The 13,655-nt window shown below is 29.6% G+C and overlaps 3 protein-coding genes across 6 annotated transcripts; all 3 read left to right on the forward strand.

Moving 5' to 3' along the window:
- Positions 1–2,798: 2,798 nt before the first annotated feature.
- LOC107911252 (uncharacterized) lies at positions 2,799–3,308 on the forward strand. The gene has a single exon (XM_016839125.2). It carries the CDS (start codon positions 2,951–2,953, stop codon positions 3,158–3,160), a length of 210 nt encoding a protein of 69 aa, XP_016694614.1. The 5' UTR covers positions 2,799–2,950; the 3' UTR covers positions 3,161–3,308.
- A 2,001-nt stretch (positions 3,309–5,309) lies between these two features.
- LOC107911251 (uncharacterized) lies at positions 5,310–5,802 on the forward strand. The gene has a single exon (XM_016839124.2). The coding sequence runs from the start codon at positions 5,419–5,421 to the stop codon at positions 5,629–5,631; it is 213 nt and encodes a 70-aa protein (XP_016694613.2). The 5' UTR covers positions 5,310–5,418; the 3' UTR covers positions 5,632–5,802.
- A 2,805-nt stretch (positions 5,803–8,607) lies between these two features.
- On the forward strand, positions 8,608–13,412 carry LOC107912078 (truncated transcription factor CAULIFLOWER A). Of its 4 annotated transcripts, none has more exons than XM_041105536.1 (9): positions 8,608–9,131; positions 9,268–9,486; positions 9,706–9,784; positions 10,842–10,903; positions 10,987–11,086; positions 12,627–12,668; positions 12,892–12,933; positions 13,027–13,106; positions 13,187–13,412. In XM_041105536.1, the coding sequence occupies exons 2-9, from the start codon at positions 9,305–9,307 to the stop codon at positions 13,233–13,235; spliced, it is 636 nt and encodes a 211-aa protein (XP_040961470.1). In that variant the 5' UTR covers positions 8,608–9,131; positions 9,268–9,304; the 3' UTR covers positions 13,236–13,412. The 4 variants fall into 4 exon arrangements, 3 of the variants coding, with proteins under 3 accessions (XP_040961470.1, XP_016695610.1, XP_016695611.1); XM_016840121.2 differs by having other exon boundaries at positions 8,610–9,131; positions 9,288–9,486; XM_016840122.2 differs by having other exon boundaries at positions 8,645–9,131; positions 9,288–9,486; positions 13,033–13,106.
- The last annotated feature ends 243 nt before the right edge of the window (positions 13,413–13,655 follow it).

Consider the following 13,655-nt stretch of genomic DNA (forward strand, 5'->3'; position numbering starts at 1 on the left):
TCCGGATTAAACACTAAAAAGTAAATTTGTTATCTTACCAAAATATTTAATTTTTGTCAAATAAAATACCATATTAGACCAAAAATAATACATGTACCACATAAAATATCAATTTTAATACCAAATTATATATTAAGCCTAAATTAATTATTTTTTAGTTTTATGATATTTTTTTATATTTAACCTTTTAACTTTCACAACATATTTTTTATATTCAAGATAAATTTAATAGTAAAAAGATAAAAATCAAGATTTCAAATTTTAATATTAAATTTAACAAATAATTTATTTATATTTCATCCTTAATTTTCAACAACAGACCAAACAATTTTTATAATTCAATTTTAATCCCTATTAATTTCAACACTTGAAATTTCAATTTTTAAATGAACTAATGAAACTCTATATAATCAATCTCTTTATAACAATTTGCTTGTATGTCAAAATTTTTGGTGTTATAAAGAGGTGACTCTTATTCGTTTATAATAGCATTTGAGACACCTATAACAACGTTTGAGATCTAGATTCTGTTTGAGTTTTTAAAATTTTAAATTAAAAATAAATTACAATAATATTATTAATTAATAAGATTTAGATTGTATCTTTAATGGAATTTGTAAATGTAATTCGATTTATTAAAAGTTATTTACATTTTATAAAATATGATTAACACGTTTTTATATGAAAATTAAACATTTTATTGAAATAATATCATAACTGAATTTTATTATTATTCACTTAGGAGTAAAATTAATTTTACTAAATTTTAAGACAAAACAAAAATTGTATTCCATACTTTATAGTTGTTGTTATAGATAAAAAGTTGTTACGGAAGGTAAAAATAGAATATAAAAATCAAATGCATAGTAAATTTAGTTATATAATAAAATGTTAATATAGAAAGTAATTGTTATAAAGAAAGTTGATTGTACACAAAAATTAACATCTATTTAAATTTTGTCTATAGGCGTTTGAAATTTGAAAATATTTCCATAGATTAGGTAAGATAAATGAATTTGACATAATTAATATAATTAATTTCATCAAAACAAACTAAAATAAATCTAACTTACTATTTGATACTGGCTTAAAATCAAAATTTAAAGTGTATTCCAACACTGGTTGATATGTATTATTTTGATTTTAAGCCGGTATCAAATAATCTATATTTTGTTTTGATTAAAATTTTGGTACGTTCCAAGCACTCTTATGCACTTCGATCCATTTTAATTAATGTCAACTTGTATCATTGCTTATCGGCCCATACTAGCTAATGTGAAATTTTGATATTTTAAACCAATTTTTTTAGATTATCCTTCTCAGGAAGTTTAATCTTGAATTTCTTTTTATAGGAGTACAATGTGTGTAGTTTATTTTAAAAATTAAAAAATAGGCGATAAATATACATGGAAAAAATATTAAAAACAGAAATTAATTTGAAGTAATATATCAAAATAAAAACAATAGACAAACTTTTCAAAACTAGATCGGTGGTCGAATCAGTCAGTTCACCAGCCCAATTTATTTGAGCAATCTAGATTGTTCGATTAAATAAATCATTAAAAATTAATAAAAAAATTGAAAATTAATTTAACTGCTAATTCAACCGATTTTTTAGCCCGGTTAAACCAATCTGTATCGGTTCCTAGCTTAACCAGTTCAAAGCCTTTCTCCAGATCGATACCTCAACTGGTCCAACATAGAGGTGCTAATGGGTTAGGCTGGGCTCATGCAAGGTATATAGATTAATTTCTAAGCCTAAGCCAAACCCTGACCTAAAAAATGGGCTTACTTTTTACCTAATCCCGACCAAATTTAAGAAAGATAAACCCAGGCCTGACCCGGCCTGCCTATATTTGATTTTTTTAGATTAGTTTTTTATTTAAAAATAAAATACACTAAATGCACTAATAAAATTAATGTTCTCTAACACATTAAAAAGACATTTAAAAATATTTATATTAAAAAAACACTACCATAAATATAATGAATATTTTATTGTATTAAATATAAATTTTAAAATTTTATATTTTGGGTTGGGTTATTTAGTTGGATAAGTTATTTTTAAGTTTTGGATAATGAATTTAATTGTTATTTAATTAGTGATTTAATATAAATATATATAAATATATTTATTATTTAACATATATAATTAATAAAAATATCTTTTATAACATAACATATTTGGGTCAAACGAAAAAATCTTGTCTAAAGGCAGTCTCATATAAAAAACGGGCCTTAAAATTTTACTCAAACTTACTTTTTAGACCTTATAAATTTGTTTAGATTCTTTTATTTTTTTAAATGAACTTTCAAACCTGGATGAACAATCCGACCTAGGAGCAATTCTAGTAAGATGAACTATTTGAATACAATTCAAATAACATTGAGGATACGCTCACTAATACAGCACTGACAACAATGGATTTAATCAGTTCATTGGACGGATGCTGGAGAGATGCTTAACCCAATTGGATTACTTTCTTTTGTCACCATTGGCATGTCTTTATACCGAAGAAAGGCACCTTTGCTTAACAGTTTTCACTTCAAATGAAAGATCCCCAAACTCAAATATTCATGGTATTCGATCCCATATTTTGATGCTTTCATTGTAAGAAAAGAATTTATCATTTCTCTCATCTGATTGAAACTTGGCTCTTTTTACTGTTTCTATACTCAAAAGTATCCCAATTCCAAAGCCAAAAAAAGTAATAGCCAATATAATTTATAAAGTGAGTGCCAAATACTTATTTTAAAAATTATACCCATAATTATATCCGAATACAAGTAATCTAAACGGGTCCTTCGTCACTTTTACATACCAAATATATTTATAGGCTTGTATTGATGTTCCATTGCATTGTTGGAAAGCATTTCTTGTGTTTGTTTTTTTAACTGAGAGAGGTTGCATTGCAGCAAAAATTGACATCAGCTAGAAGGTACTAAAGCAATGGTGGATTGGGCGCCCGTTCTTGTAGGCTATATGCTGTTCATACTGCTGTCCCCTGGCCTTCTCTTCCAGCTTCCAGGGAACAACCGAACTGTTGAATTTGGTAACTTCCAAACAAATGGCAAAGCCATTGTGATCCACACTCTCCTCTTCTTTGGTCTCTTCACTATCCTCATTTTGGCCCTGGGCATCCGCATCTACGCTGGCTAACCTCCTTTATTGTTTTGACATTATTTTCTTCTTATTCTTTTATATATATATACACATATATATATTTATATTTATATATATAGTTTGATTGTGTTTCAATTTATTGTTCGAGTTCGTTTATCTTCTTTATCTTCTTTATCTTCTGAACTTAGTCGAAACAAAACTACAAATTATGTTGTTTTTTTGACTTTCTTTTTTATTCATTTTGTAAAAGTTATCATTTTTAGTAATCGAAATTTATACATTATTCATCCAAAGGTGCCTATGTTCATCTTTCTAATAGAAATCATCTCTTTTTCAATAATAATTATAAATTTTAAAAAAAATATTAGGCTAACGAATTATTAAAATTACAAATAAAAAAATAAGAGTTTTAAGAAGAGATGAAACATTATCTAATTATACAAATTATTACAACCTGTGTACTTGTAATTATCTAATGAATAGATAGATCTGACTATTATCTTACAATATAGATTGCATTAACAACTTTCTATGTGTATTTTTATTCTTTTTGTGTTTTGCTTATTTGTGTACGATTTGATGTACTAATATCACATTTTATTATCAATTCTGCATTTTGATGTTTATATTGGGTTGATTAATTCCAATCATTTTGATTATTTGTTATTTTAATTAGAGTTGTGAGCCAAATTTTAATAAAATTTTAGGTTCGATGGATAGGTTTGGATCTGGCCCGAAAAATTGGCCTAAATTTTTGTCTAAGCTTGACTTAGATTGCAGATGCTAAATTCGGGCCTGAACCGTATTAAAATTTTAAAAAAACTATTTTATTATATAAAATAATTTAAAAATATATAATATATCAAATACACTAAAAATTATAAAATAAATGTTTACTAACAAATTGAAAATATATTAAAAGGTATTTATACTAAGATAGTTGCAACTAAAATAGTAGCAAAATTAACAATAAAACAAATGTTCTAGACAAGTTTCTGGGTCAAGCCCGAGCCAAAAAAGCTTAATCGAGGCTAGAGGTGTGCATGGGCCGGGCCGGGTTTGAGTCGGGCTCAACTAAAAAATTAGGCCTGATTACCAGGCTCGAGTCTGGTCTGAAAAATAGGCCTAAAATTTTGCCCAATCCCTACCCAAATAAAAATGTTAAAACCCAGGCCCGCCCATATTAATTTTTATATTATTTTTAATATAATTTTAAAATATATATAATACATCAAAAATACTAAAAACATCAAAATAAATATTTCCCAACAAATTGAAAATAAATTTTAAAAAATATGTATACTTAAATAACACTAAGATAGATGCAACTTAACATGCAAATGCCTCTAAAATAATAACAAGTTTAACAAATTTATTTAAATTAATAACAAAATTAACAATAAAATAAGTTTTATACAATATCCAAACAATAACAACAAAATAGTAGCAACATAATAGTAAAATGGTAGCAAAACAGGGAGAAAACAATAAGAAAATAATATTAAAAAACAAAAAAAATTGTCCTTTAGTGAATTCGGGCAGGGCCCGAGCCAAAAATGTCTTACCCGAGGCTTGGCCCATCTTTTAAATGGACCTTGTTTTTTTGTCCAAACCTATTTTTTGGGCTTATATTTTTGCACAAACCCTCTCACATTTCGAGCGGGCCTTTGGGCTGGGTGACTCAACCCATGAACAAATCTACTCAATGCCCGATCTATTTAGAAAATAGATCTTGTTTTTTTTTGTCCAAACTTATATTTCAAGCTTATATTTTCATTCAAATCGTTCTATATTTTAAACAGGCCTTTGAGCCCGATTGGATGAAGTGACCTGATAACAACTCTAATCGATGTTTGATGAATACAATTACGGTGTTAACTGAAATAAAATAAATTGACTGTTTACTCTGTACTTTTCTTTGAAGTATTTACAAATATAATTACAAATAAAACTATAAGTAGAATATAAATTACAAATAATACAAATTTCATCATTTAGAACTAATCGAAAACCAAAACGTCAAATTTTACCAACTACAATAATTTCGAGTACCCCAAGACAATCCCAGCCGTTGGAAAATCAGAAAAACAAACAGCGGAGGCCGCTCACGTGATGTCTCGCTTGTCGTGTCACGTGGCCACGACAGCCGAGAAGGATCCTAAATGGATGCAAAAACTGTCGCATTTCGTCGTCTTCTATTCTATCCCCCAATCCCCATCTCCCCCCATTTTCTTTACTTTTTTGTTATCCTTCTGGGGGAAAAAAAAAAAGAGAGACGAAGGCAGCGGCAGCAAATGGCAGACTGGGGTCCTGTCTTAGTAGCGACAGTGCTGTTCGTATTGCTTTGTCCTGGACTGTTGTTTCAAATACCTGGTAGGAACAAGATTGTTGAGTTTGGGAACATGCATACCAGTGGAGCTTCCATTGTTGTCCACGCTATTATCTACTTTGGTCTCATTACTATCTTTTGTATTGCCATTGGAGTTCATATCTATGCTTCTCAGTGATCTTTGTTTCTCTCTTTAATGGCTTCTTTCCTTTTATGTTGTGCTTTTTTTCTTTTGCTTCAGCTGTAGTACTGTTCGGGATTTTTTGCTCTTTTGTTCTATCTGTAAGATGAAATGAAACCATGTAATTGACAAGGTCCGAATCGAATCAAAACTGCAAATTTTCATTTATTTACAGCCATTGTTTTCAAGGCAAATTAGGATTTAAAATTAACATAAAGGAAAAGAAAAATAAATAGATCATAATAAAATAAACGACAAATATCAACTTGGTTGGGCTTGGAAGTTTACAGGATCCAATAGTTCGAGCCACCTCAAATGATTAGGTTCAGCCTTCCTCAAAAAGCTTCATTGAAAGTTTCGGGTCAATGTATTAGTTTATGGGTTTAATTAGTTTAATCGATTCAATTAAATAAATTATTAAAAATAAAGATATAGTTCAACTGATTTTTAGCTTGATTCAACTAGTTTAATACATTTTTCCAAATTAATACCTTGGCCGATTTGATTCGTTTCAAACAAACATTTAAGGGTTTGTAATTATTGTTTCTAACAACGATATTTCAAATTTTGAATAAAATTTTCTGAATATAATGTAATTTTCCATTACATTTAATAAATTCTTTTTTCTGAATTTTAAAATTCATTAGAAGTTGAATCTTAAGAGATAAAAAATAGGTATTTTTTATAATGGGTTGTCAAATTGTACTTCTTTCGCAATTGGCAAAGTAAAGTTTGCGTTCCCTTCCATTATTCATAAGATAACCCTCTTTTATATATAAAAATATATATTATTTAGTATTTGAGTTTAGTTTTTATATTTAATTCGTTATCCAAATTTTTTGTCTTAATTTTATTTCAATGTTCATTTTAATACTAAAGTTTTTTTTTAAATTTAATACTTGAATTTTCTTTTGTCCGACTTAAATATTTGAGTTTGGTTTCAATTTTTAATTTGGTATCTAAGCTTTTATTTGATCCAATTAAGTGTTTATATCTTTTTAATTGGGTATACGTGCAAAATATTCATTAGGCCACATGATACTGTTTAATTTTGACACCAGTTTGAATATTAAAATCAAATTTAAATGCTAAATGATAAGTTAACCAAATAAAAAAGAAGAGAATTTCGGTGCACTTTCGAATGGAATTTAAGATTGGGATTTAACTTTTTCCTTTTAGTACAAAGAATGATATCACCTGAGATCGGGAAAGAGTTGTGGATGAAGTTCGAACTTGAAATCTATTAAATGTCGCTTTTTTAAAAATATTGTATAAATCTATTGAGTTTCTATTTTTATTTCTTTTAGAAAAGTATAAATGCATGCTTCGAATTTTTCATTTTTTAAGTTTTATTCAATCTTTTAACTTTATTCAAACACAAAAAATTGCGAAATAGATAAACAACCATAAGTGGCGGAGCTTGAATTTTTTTAGGGGTTGGAATTTAATTATATATTTTTATAATAGTAAAAATGTAATTTTATCATTCTAATAACTTATATCTTTATAACTTTTTAAATGGTTAAATGAAATTTTTATCTTTTTTTGAGGGGTTAAAATGTAGTTTTATCATTATTAATTTAAAATTCTATAAATTTAAAATTTAGGGCCATGACCCTTGGGTCTACTATGCTACACAACTGACTACCATAATCATCTAAATAGCAAGCTTACATCAAAGCGATGCTTCATTTTTCTAGAATTTAAGAGAACAAATCATTCATTTTATTAATTATTCTTAAAGGGGTTTTTTTTATACAAATTGAGGAGAGGATTACATTAAGAGGACTTGAACCCTGAATACTAATTAAGATATTATAATAATTTAAATTTATATTCAAATAAATACTAAATTATTGATAGTAAACACAAATATTGAAAAAAAAAAGAAACTATGTATTCCAATAACAGTGAACATGTTAAGATTCCTTAAACTTGGAAAGCAAAACATTAATGGTTGTACAATAAAGACCATAATGAGGGATTCACCAGATTTCTGGCTGTAGTGACGTTTGGGTCCTTCGATCACCCGCATATATTTCGACACCTGTCGTACCGTTCCCCAAAACTTCAACATCACCTTCATTATTTTTCAACTTTTCTTGTCACAAAGGACATCATGATGACCTTTCTTCACTACTCAGCTTTAAATCTCCAGAAAAAAAAACCCCTCCAATCCCAATTTAAATATAGGGTTTTCAATCAATCAGTCTTGCAGGACACTTGTTTGTGTCTTGTTGGATATCTATGATTGTACCATGATCCATACGTGTCGATTAGCTCATACCTTGTTTGTGAAAATGCCTAGCAGGGGACTGTTTACTCCAAACTGTCTAGCCTCCACATTGTTCGACATAGATTGCCTGTTGTACCGGCTAAGTAGCACCCACTACCTCTAACTGACCAGCCCTGTAGCCTGATTGTTGGTTTATATATGCGCCACCCCACCCTATCATGGACTTTAAAAAACAAAGTCTCTTTTGCTTTTTTATCTTTCTTTTTTCTCTTCTTTGCAAATCATTTTTATAGTTGAATTTGTCACCATATTTTTCTTCAGCCATGTGTCGGCATCTCAGTTGTCTATAAGCAAATTAAGGGTAAGGGTCTTCCAGCGTATTGGCTTTTTCACGATTAAAAATACATAGTCACTGAACATTTAGAATTATGGATACATTATTTGTAATTGTAATATCTCGATCTCTTTCTCGTCATGTATATCTTGTACGAATTTTATTTATTTCTTCGTCGCTATATGTTTTATTAGATGATTGGTCAAACATTATATTTAATCTTCTAATTTTATTATCAAAACATGATTAATAGAACATATATCTACCATGTTTGTGAGTCAACTTTTGATTGGAGTTTTGTTGTGATCAATTATAATATACTATAGCATTTGGAAACGTTTATGTTCTTAGATATGCATCATATATATACGCACTTTTTGAGGTTTTATTTCTTTGATTATGTGTTTTATTGACCAAATTCATCTCTCTTAATATTAGTGCTTTAATTGTAAAAGATAGGGTGGAAACGAGACATCATGGAAAAAAGGGTGGAAACGAGACATCATGGAAAAACTCTATAGTGTAGTTTATAAGCCGAATAGAAATTTTTTTATTTAATTCCAAGTTTTAATCCAATTGCATATAAACCATTTCAATGGAGCCACGTTTTAAAAGTAAAATTCTAGTGAATTCAAATGAAACTTCAAGTTACAAGTTTTCACAATTAGCCAATTAGATATCTGGTAAGAAAAAAAATGATTATTGAAAACCCATTTATGCTTTTTTTTTTCTTTTAAGTTTGGGTGGTGATGGGGTCGGAGGGACCCCATTGTACAAGGAATTGAGAAATATTTGGAATTATGAAAGGCAATCGAGTAGTGCGGTCGTGTCACCAGAGCCGTCTCGTTCTTGCCTGACTCAAAAACACCCACAAAGCCATTGACAACGTACTCCTGACAGTCGACACCTATGCGCCAATGGATGAGAGTAAGCTTGATCTTTTTTTGCTTGCTTGCTTGCATGGAATCGGAAACATTTCTTCATCTTTCATAATCAAGTCCTTTTTCTTCCTCCCTTTTTCTTTTTCTTGTATAAATATGGCTAAACATTGAAGTTTATGCAGCAAGTTTTTACTTGATTTAGGTTGGGTTTTAAAGGAAATGGGGAGAGGCAAGGTTGAGTTGAAAAGAATTGAGAACCCAACAAACAGGCAAGTTACCTTCTCAAAGAGAAGAAATGGGCTTCTCAAGAAAGCTTTTGAGTTGTCCATTCTTTGTGATGCTGAAGTTGCCTTGCTTATCTTCTCTTCTTCTGGAAAGGTTTACCAGTTTGCAAGTCATGAGTAAGTTCACTTAATTCTAACCTGTAAAATTGTGTTCAAGTTCACTTAATTCTAACCTGTAAAATTGTGTTCCTACTGCTATTAAAATCCTTGCTCCACCATGCATTTTCTCATGGAAGCTTGTATGTAAACGCATGGCATGAAGCTGTAAACCAATTGTTATTTTCTTCAATATAGTTTCCTTGATCTCAATATAAATATATATATTAATTGCTGCAGCATGGATAGGACTGTTGCAAAGTATAGAAGGGAAGTAGGGCTGCCTGATTCAAGTAACCCCCAATTTAGAACCAGGGAGGTATTGTTTGATGATTTCTGATCAACCTGTTATTTTTTAGTATTTAATGCTTCTGAATAATATTGACGATTATTCAATTACAAACTACATACATCTCCATTAGATTGAATACTCCCTTCCCTGTAAATTTCTTCTTTCCAGATTCATTTCTTATATAGCAAATAAGAGCACATCATGCATTTTGTCCTGGCAACTTTATTTCTGTCAAATCTTAGTGGTGTTTTTAGCTATATTCTTTGAATTTGAGGTGAAGGTTGGATATGGATATACTCTCCATTTTATCTAAGGTTTTTTTTAATTATTATATATTTGGAGAAATTAAGTGCTTAAGAAACATGGAAAGTTTGGGGTAAGATAGATGATGACTTATATCTTATTAAGAACCAATGACATTAAGTTTGTTTATTGACATTATCAGTGACATAGAAATCTATTTAATTCTTATTATTTCAGTCGTTGAGGGCTATTTGGGATTGTAACAAATAGTTTGGAGAAAGCTCTGAAAATGAGAGCTCATCAAACCTGTCATGGAGAAAAATAGTGAAAAGGACATCCAAGTTTTTTATACTTTGAATCACGAAAACCGAAAGCAAAAAAGAGAGAGGCTTAAGATTTTTTAACCTTTTATCTTGTTCTTTTTACAGTTTGAATCATGAAAACCGGATGACCTATTCTAACATAAGGAGTGGTTAGGTTTTTGGATAGGCTTGGATTGGAACCATTGCATATAACTTTATTTTAGGCTCTTGCATTGCATCCTGGCTCGGATTTAGAATTATTGATTTCTTGGGTTTTTATTTTGTCTTGGACCAAGTTTTAATTCTGGATTAGTTTTATGAAAGCATTTTTCAGCTCTTTAAAAGAAAAAACTGAACATGGATAATCCTATGGGTTCAAGCTTTAATTTACCATATGTTTAGCCTATACATGTAGTGCAAAGACCAAAGGTTAAACCTTCCATTTGTTTCAATATTATGACATGGTGGTCAATTTTAAATTCCAATTTGATCATACCATGTGCTAACTAAACAGCTTCTCACTTTCCTCATGTTCACAGTTTTGGAGAAGTGAGATTGATGAGTTAAAGAGATCCATAAACACCTCGGAAGCTAGACTTAAGTGTGTACAACTGCTCTCACAATACTTAAATATATATATATATTCCATGTTTTCCGTACACCGAATGTTTTCGATTTTTGCAGGCACTTATCTGGAGAAGACATCTTAGCATTAGGCATGAGAGACTTGAAACAGCTTGAGCGCCAGTTGAAAATAGGCGTTGAACGTGTCCGCTCCAGAAAGGTAGGGTTCAAACACGGTTATACCTATATAATCTATGTTATTTATGTTGGAGTAAATGTTGAAGATGAGTATGTATTTTTTATATATTATTTTTATAATTTTTTCATATATTTTAATGATCGTGATATCTCATATTCGTGTTCAAATATATATTGGACACAGATATCGAGTACAAATAGTTATATATAGGATGGAAAGTGAAATGGCGTTGAAGGACTTGCAGATAGGGGTGAGCATTCGATCGAATCGAATCGAAAATTTTTGAGTTAATTGAGTTTTCGAACTTCATTTTATCATCCTAACTTTATTTGAAATTTTCTCGAATCGAGTCGAGTGAGATGAAATCCGAATCGAATCGAATCGGATATATTTGTTCGAGTTAAATTTTAAAAAATAATTTTGGGTCCTTGTAACCACTGTCACCCATCGTAATAAAATTTGCCCACTTTAATCAAAATTTTTATTAACTTTCATCACCTAATAATTTATTTATTAATTTTTTTATACTGATTAGCTTCTTTGCTTGCTTAGTTGTTTCAATTATCTTCAGATTCTTGTCACTATGTATTTTGGAATTAAAAAATATATTAAATGTAAAAATATGATTTTTTAATAAAATTTATTTTAAAAATATAATGAGAAATTGATACCAATATAAAATTTTAACACGAATATTTTATGGCATAATTAATAATTTAATTTTAATATAAATATTCAATATGACTAAACAATTCAATAATATAAATAATATAAAATGTGAAATTTAATTTAATAATTTAAATAGTAGATATAAATAAAATTATTACTATTTATATTTAGTGATTTTTTTTGGATAATTTTGATTTTTTATTTGAGAGTAAAGGGTGAGAAGTAAAAGTTTAGGGGGAAAACAAAAAGTTTTGGAGACTAAAAGTTTGAGGGAAAGTAAATAGTGAGGAAAATATTTAAAAAAAAATTGGAGGGGGAGGGTTTGGGGTAGATGGGAGGTGGGAGGTGGAATGGGAAGGGAATAAAAGTTTTAGGGGAAAAGTGGGAGGGAGTAAAAGTTTTGGGGGAAAATAAAAAGTTTTGATGGTTTTTGGGAGTAAAATTTTGAGAAAAAGTAAATGAGAGAGTAAAATTTTGGTGGGAAATGGATTTTGGGTAGATTGGGGGGTTGGGAGGGGAGGGTAGTAAAAGTTTTGGGGGAAAGTGGGAAGGAGTAAAAGTTTTGAGGGAAAAGTAAAAATGTTTGGGAGTTTGGGGTAAAAATATAAAATATTATAGTTTGATATTCGAATTATTCGAGTTATTCGAATTCGAAAACTCAACTCGATTCGAACTCGAAATTTAAAAAACAAATTCGAGTTGATTCGAATAACTCAATTCGTTTAACTTGAAATTCAAATTTTTTTTCGATTTTTCGAGTCAAATCGAGTTTTGCTCACCCTATTTACAGATCTTTTTCATGCAATGACATGATAATATATAGCATTAATTTTTCCTGAATATATATATATATATATGTATTAAGCTAACATCCATTTTCTGCATTAAACAGAGACGCATTGTTTCGGATCACGCCACCTTGCTGAAGAGAAGGGTAAGAAAATTCCTACAACATGCTTCATCAGTCTGTTTTGGACCCTTTGAACTCGAAACACATTCACATACGAGGGAATCATCTACGAAAAAACTTGAGTATAACTATATGAAACACGTACACATGATCCATATTTTTTTTAACTTCAATCATTTAGGATGAAATATATTGTCAGAAAAGCAAATCGAACTAACCATATATTGTGTTTCAACGTTCAACGCAGCACAAACAATTGCAAGAGGAGAACAGTCGCCTCCACAAAAGAGTGAGGCTTTCATTTTGCACTTTATAGAAATCACTATTTGATAATTTCCGTATATTATTTAGCTTGTTTTTACAATGAAGTGTGAATTTTGAGGTTAAGTTGAAAGAGTTACAAGATGGCAATATCAGCTCAGGACTTGTGGGTGAAAATGCTTGCACCATGTTTCATCAAAGGTGATCATTACTGTTAAGCTTCAAGTTTTTCGTATGCACTTAGATAATAACCGCTTGCTGCATTAATTGGAACATTGCAGTATCGTTCATGAAGAAGATTTCCATAACGAAACAGGCCTCCCACTATGAGCGGATATATGCATCTGGATGCCACCGGCGTTATTATTGCATAATATTTAGTTGACGTACGGTGCTCATATCATAGCCCTGCCCTTTTATGTTTTAATTTGTTTTAAATGGCCTTTATTTATGCCTACCTCTGTTATACAAGAAATTGTGATTCAGTATTTTTATATTTATTTTCAACCCATGCTTCCACGTGGTACAAAAAGTAAAGTCCTTTGAAATTTTATTTTGTATTTTATGCAGTCTTTAATTATATGAATTTTCTTTTACTTTTAAACCGTCCGTTCAAGTAATGATTAACAAATATTAATCAATGATGACATTTTCTTACATTATTTTCATTAAAAATTTGATGTTTCTCATAAGGAGTGGATGATATTAATTCTTCAAATTGTAATAAAATTAAAAATTAGGATTTAAAAA

This window comes from Gossypium hirsutum, chromosome D11 (genome assembly GCF_007990345.1).
Source record: "Gossypium hirsutum isolate 1008001.06 chromosome D11, Gossypium_hirsutum_v2.1, whole genome shotgun sequence".
In the NCBI taxonomy this organism is placed as follows: Eukaryota; Viridiplantae; Streptophyta; class Magnoliopsida; order Malvales; family Malvaceae; genus Gossypium; species Gossypium hirsutum.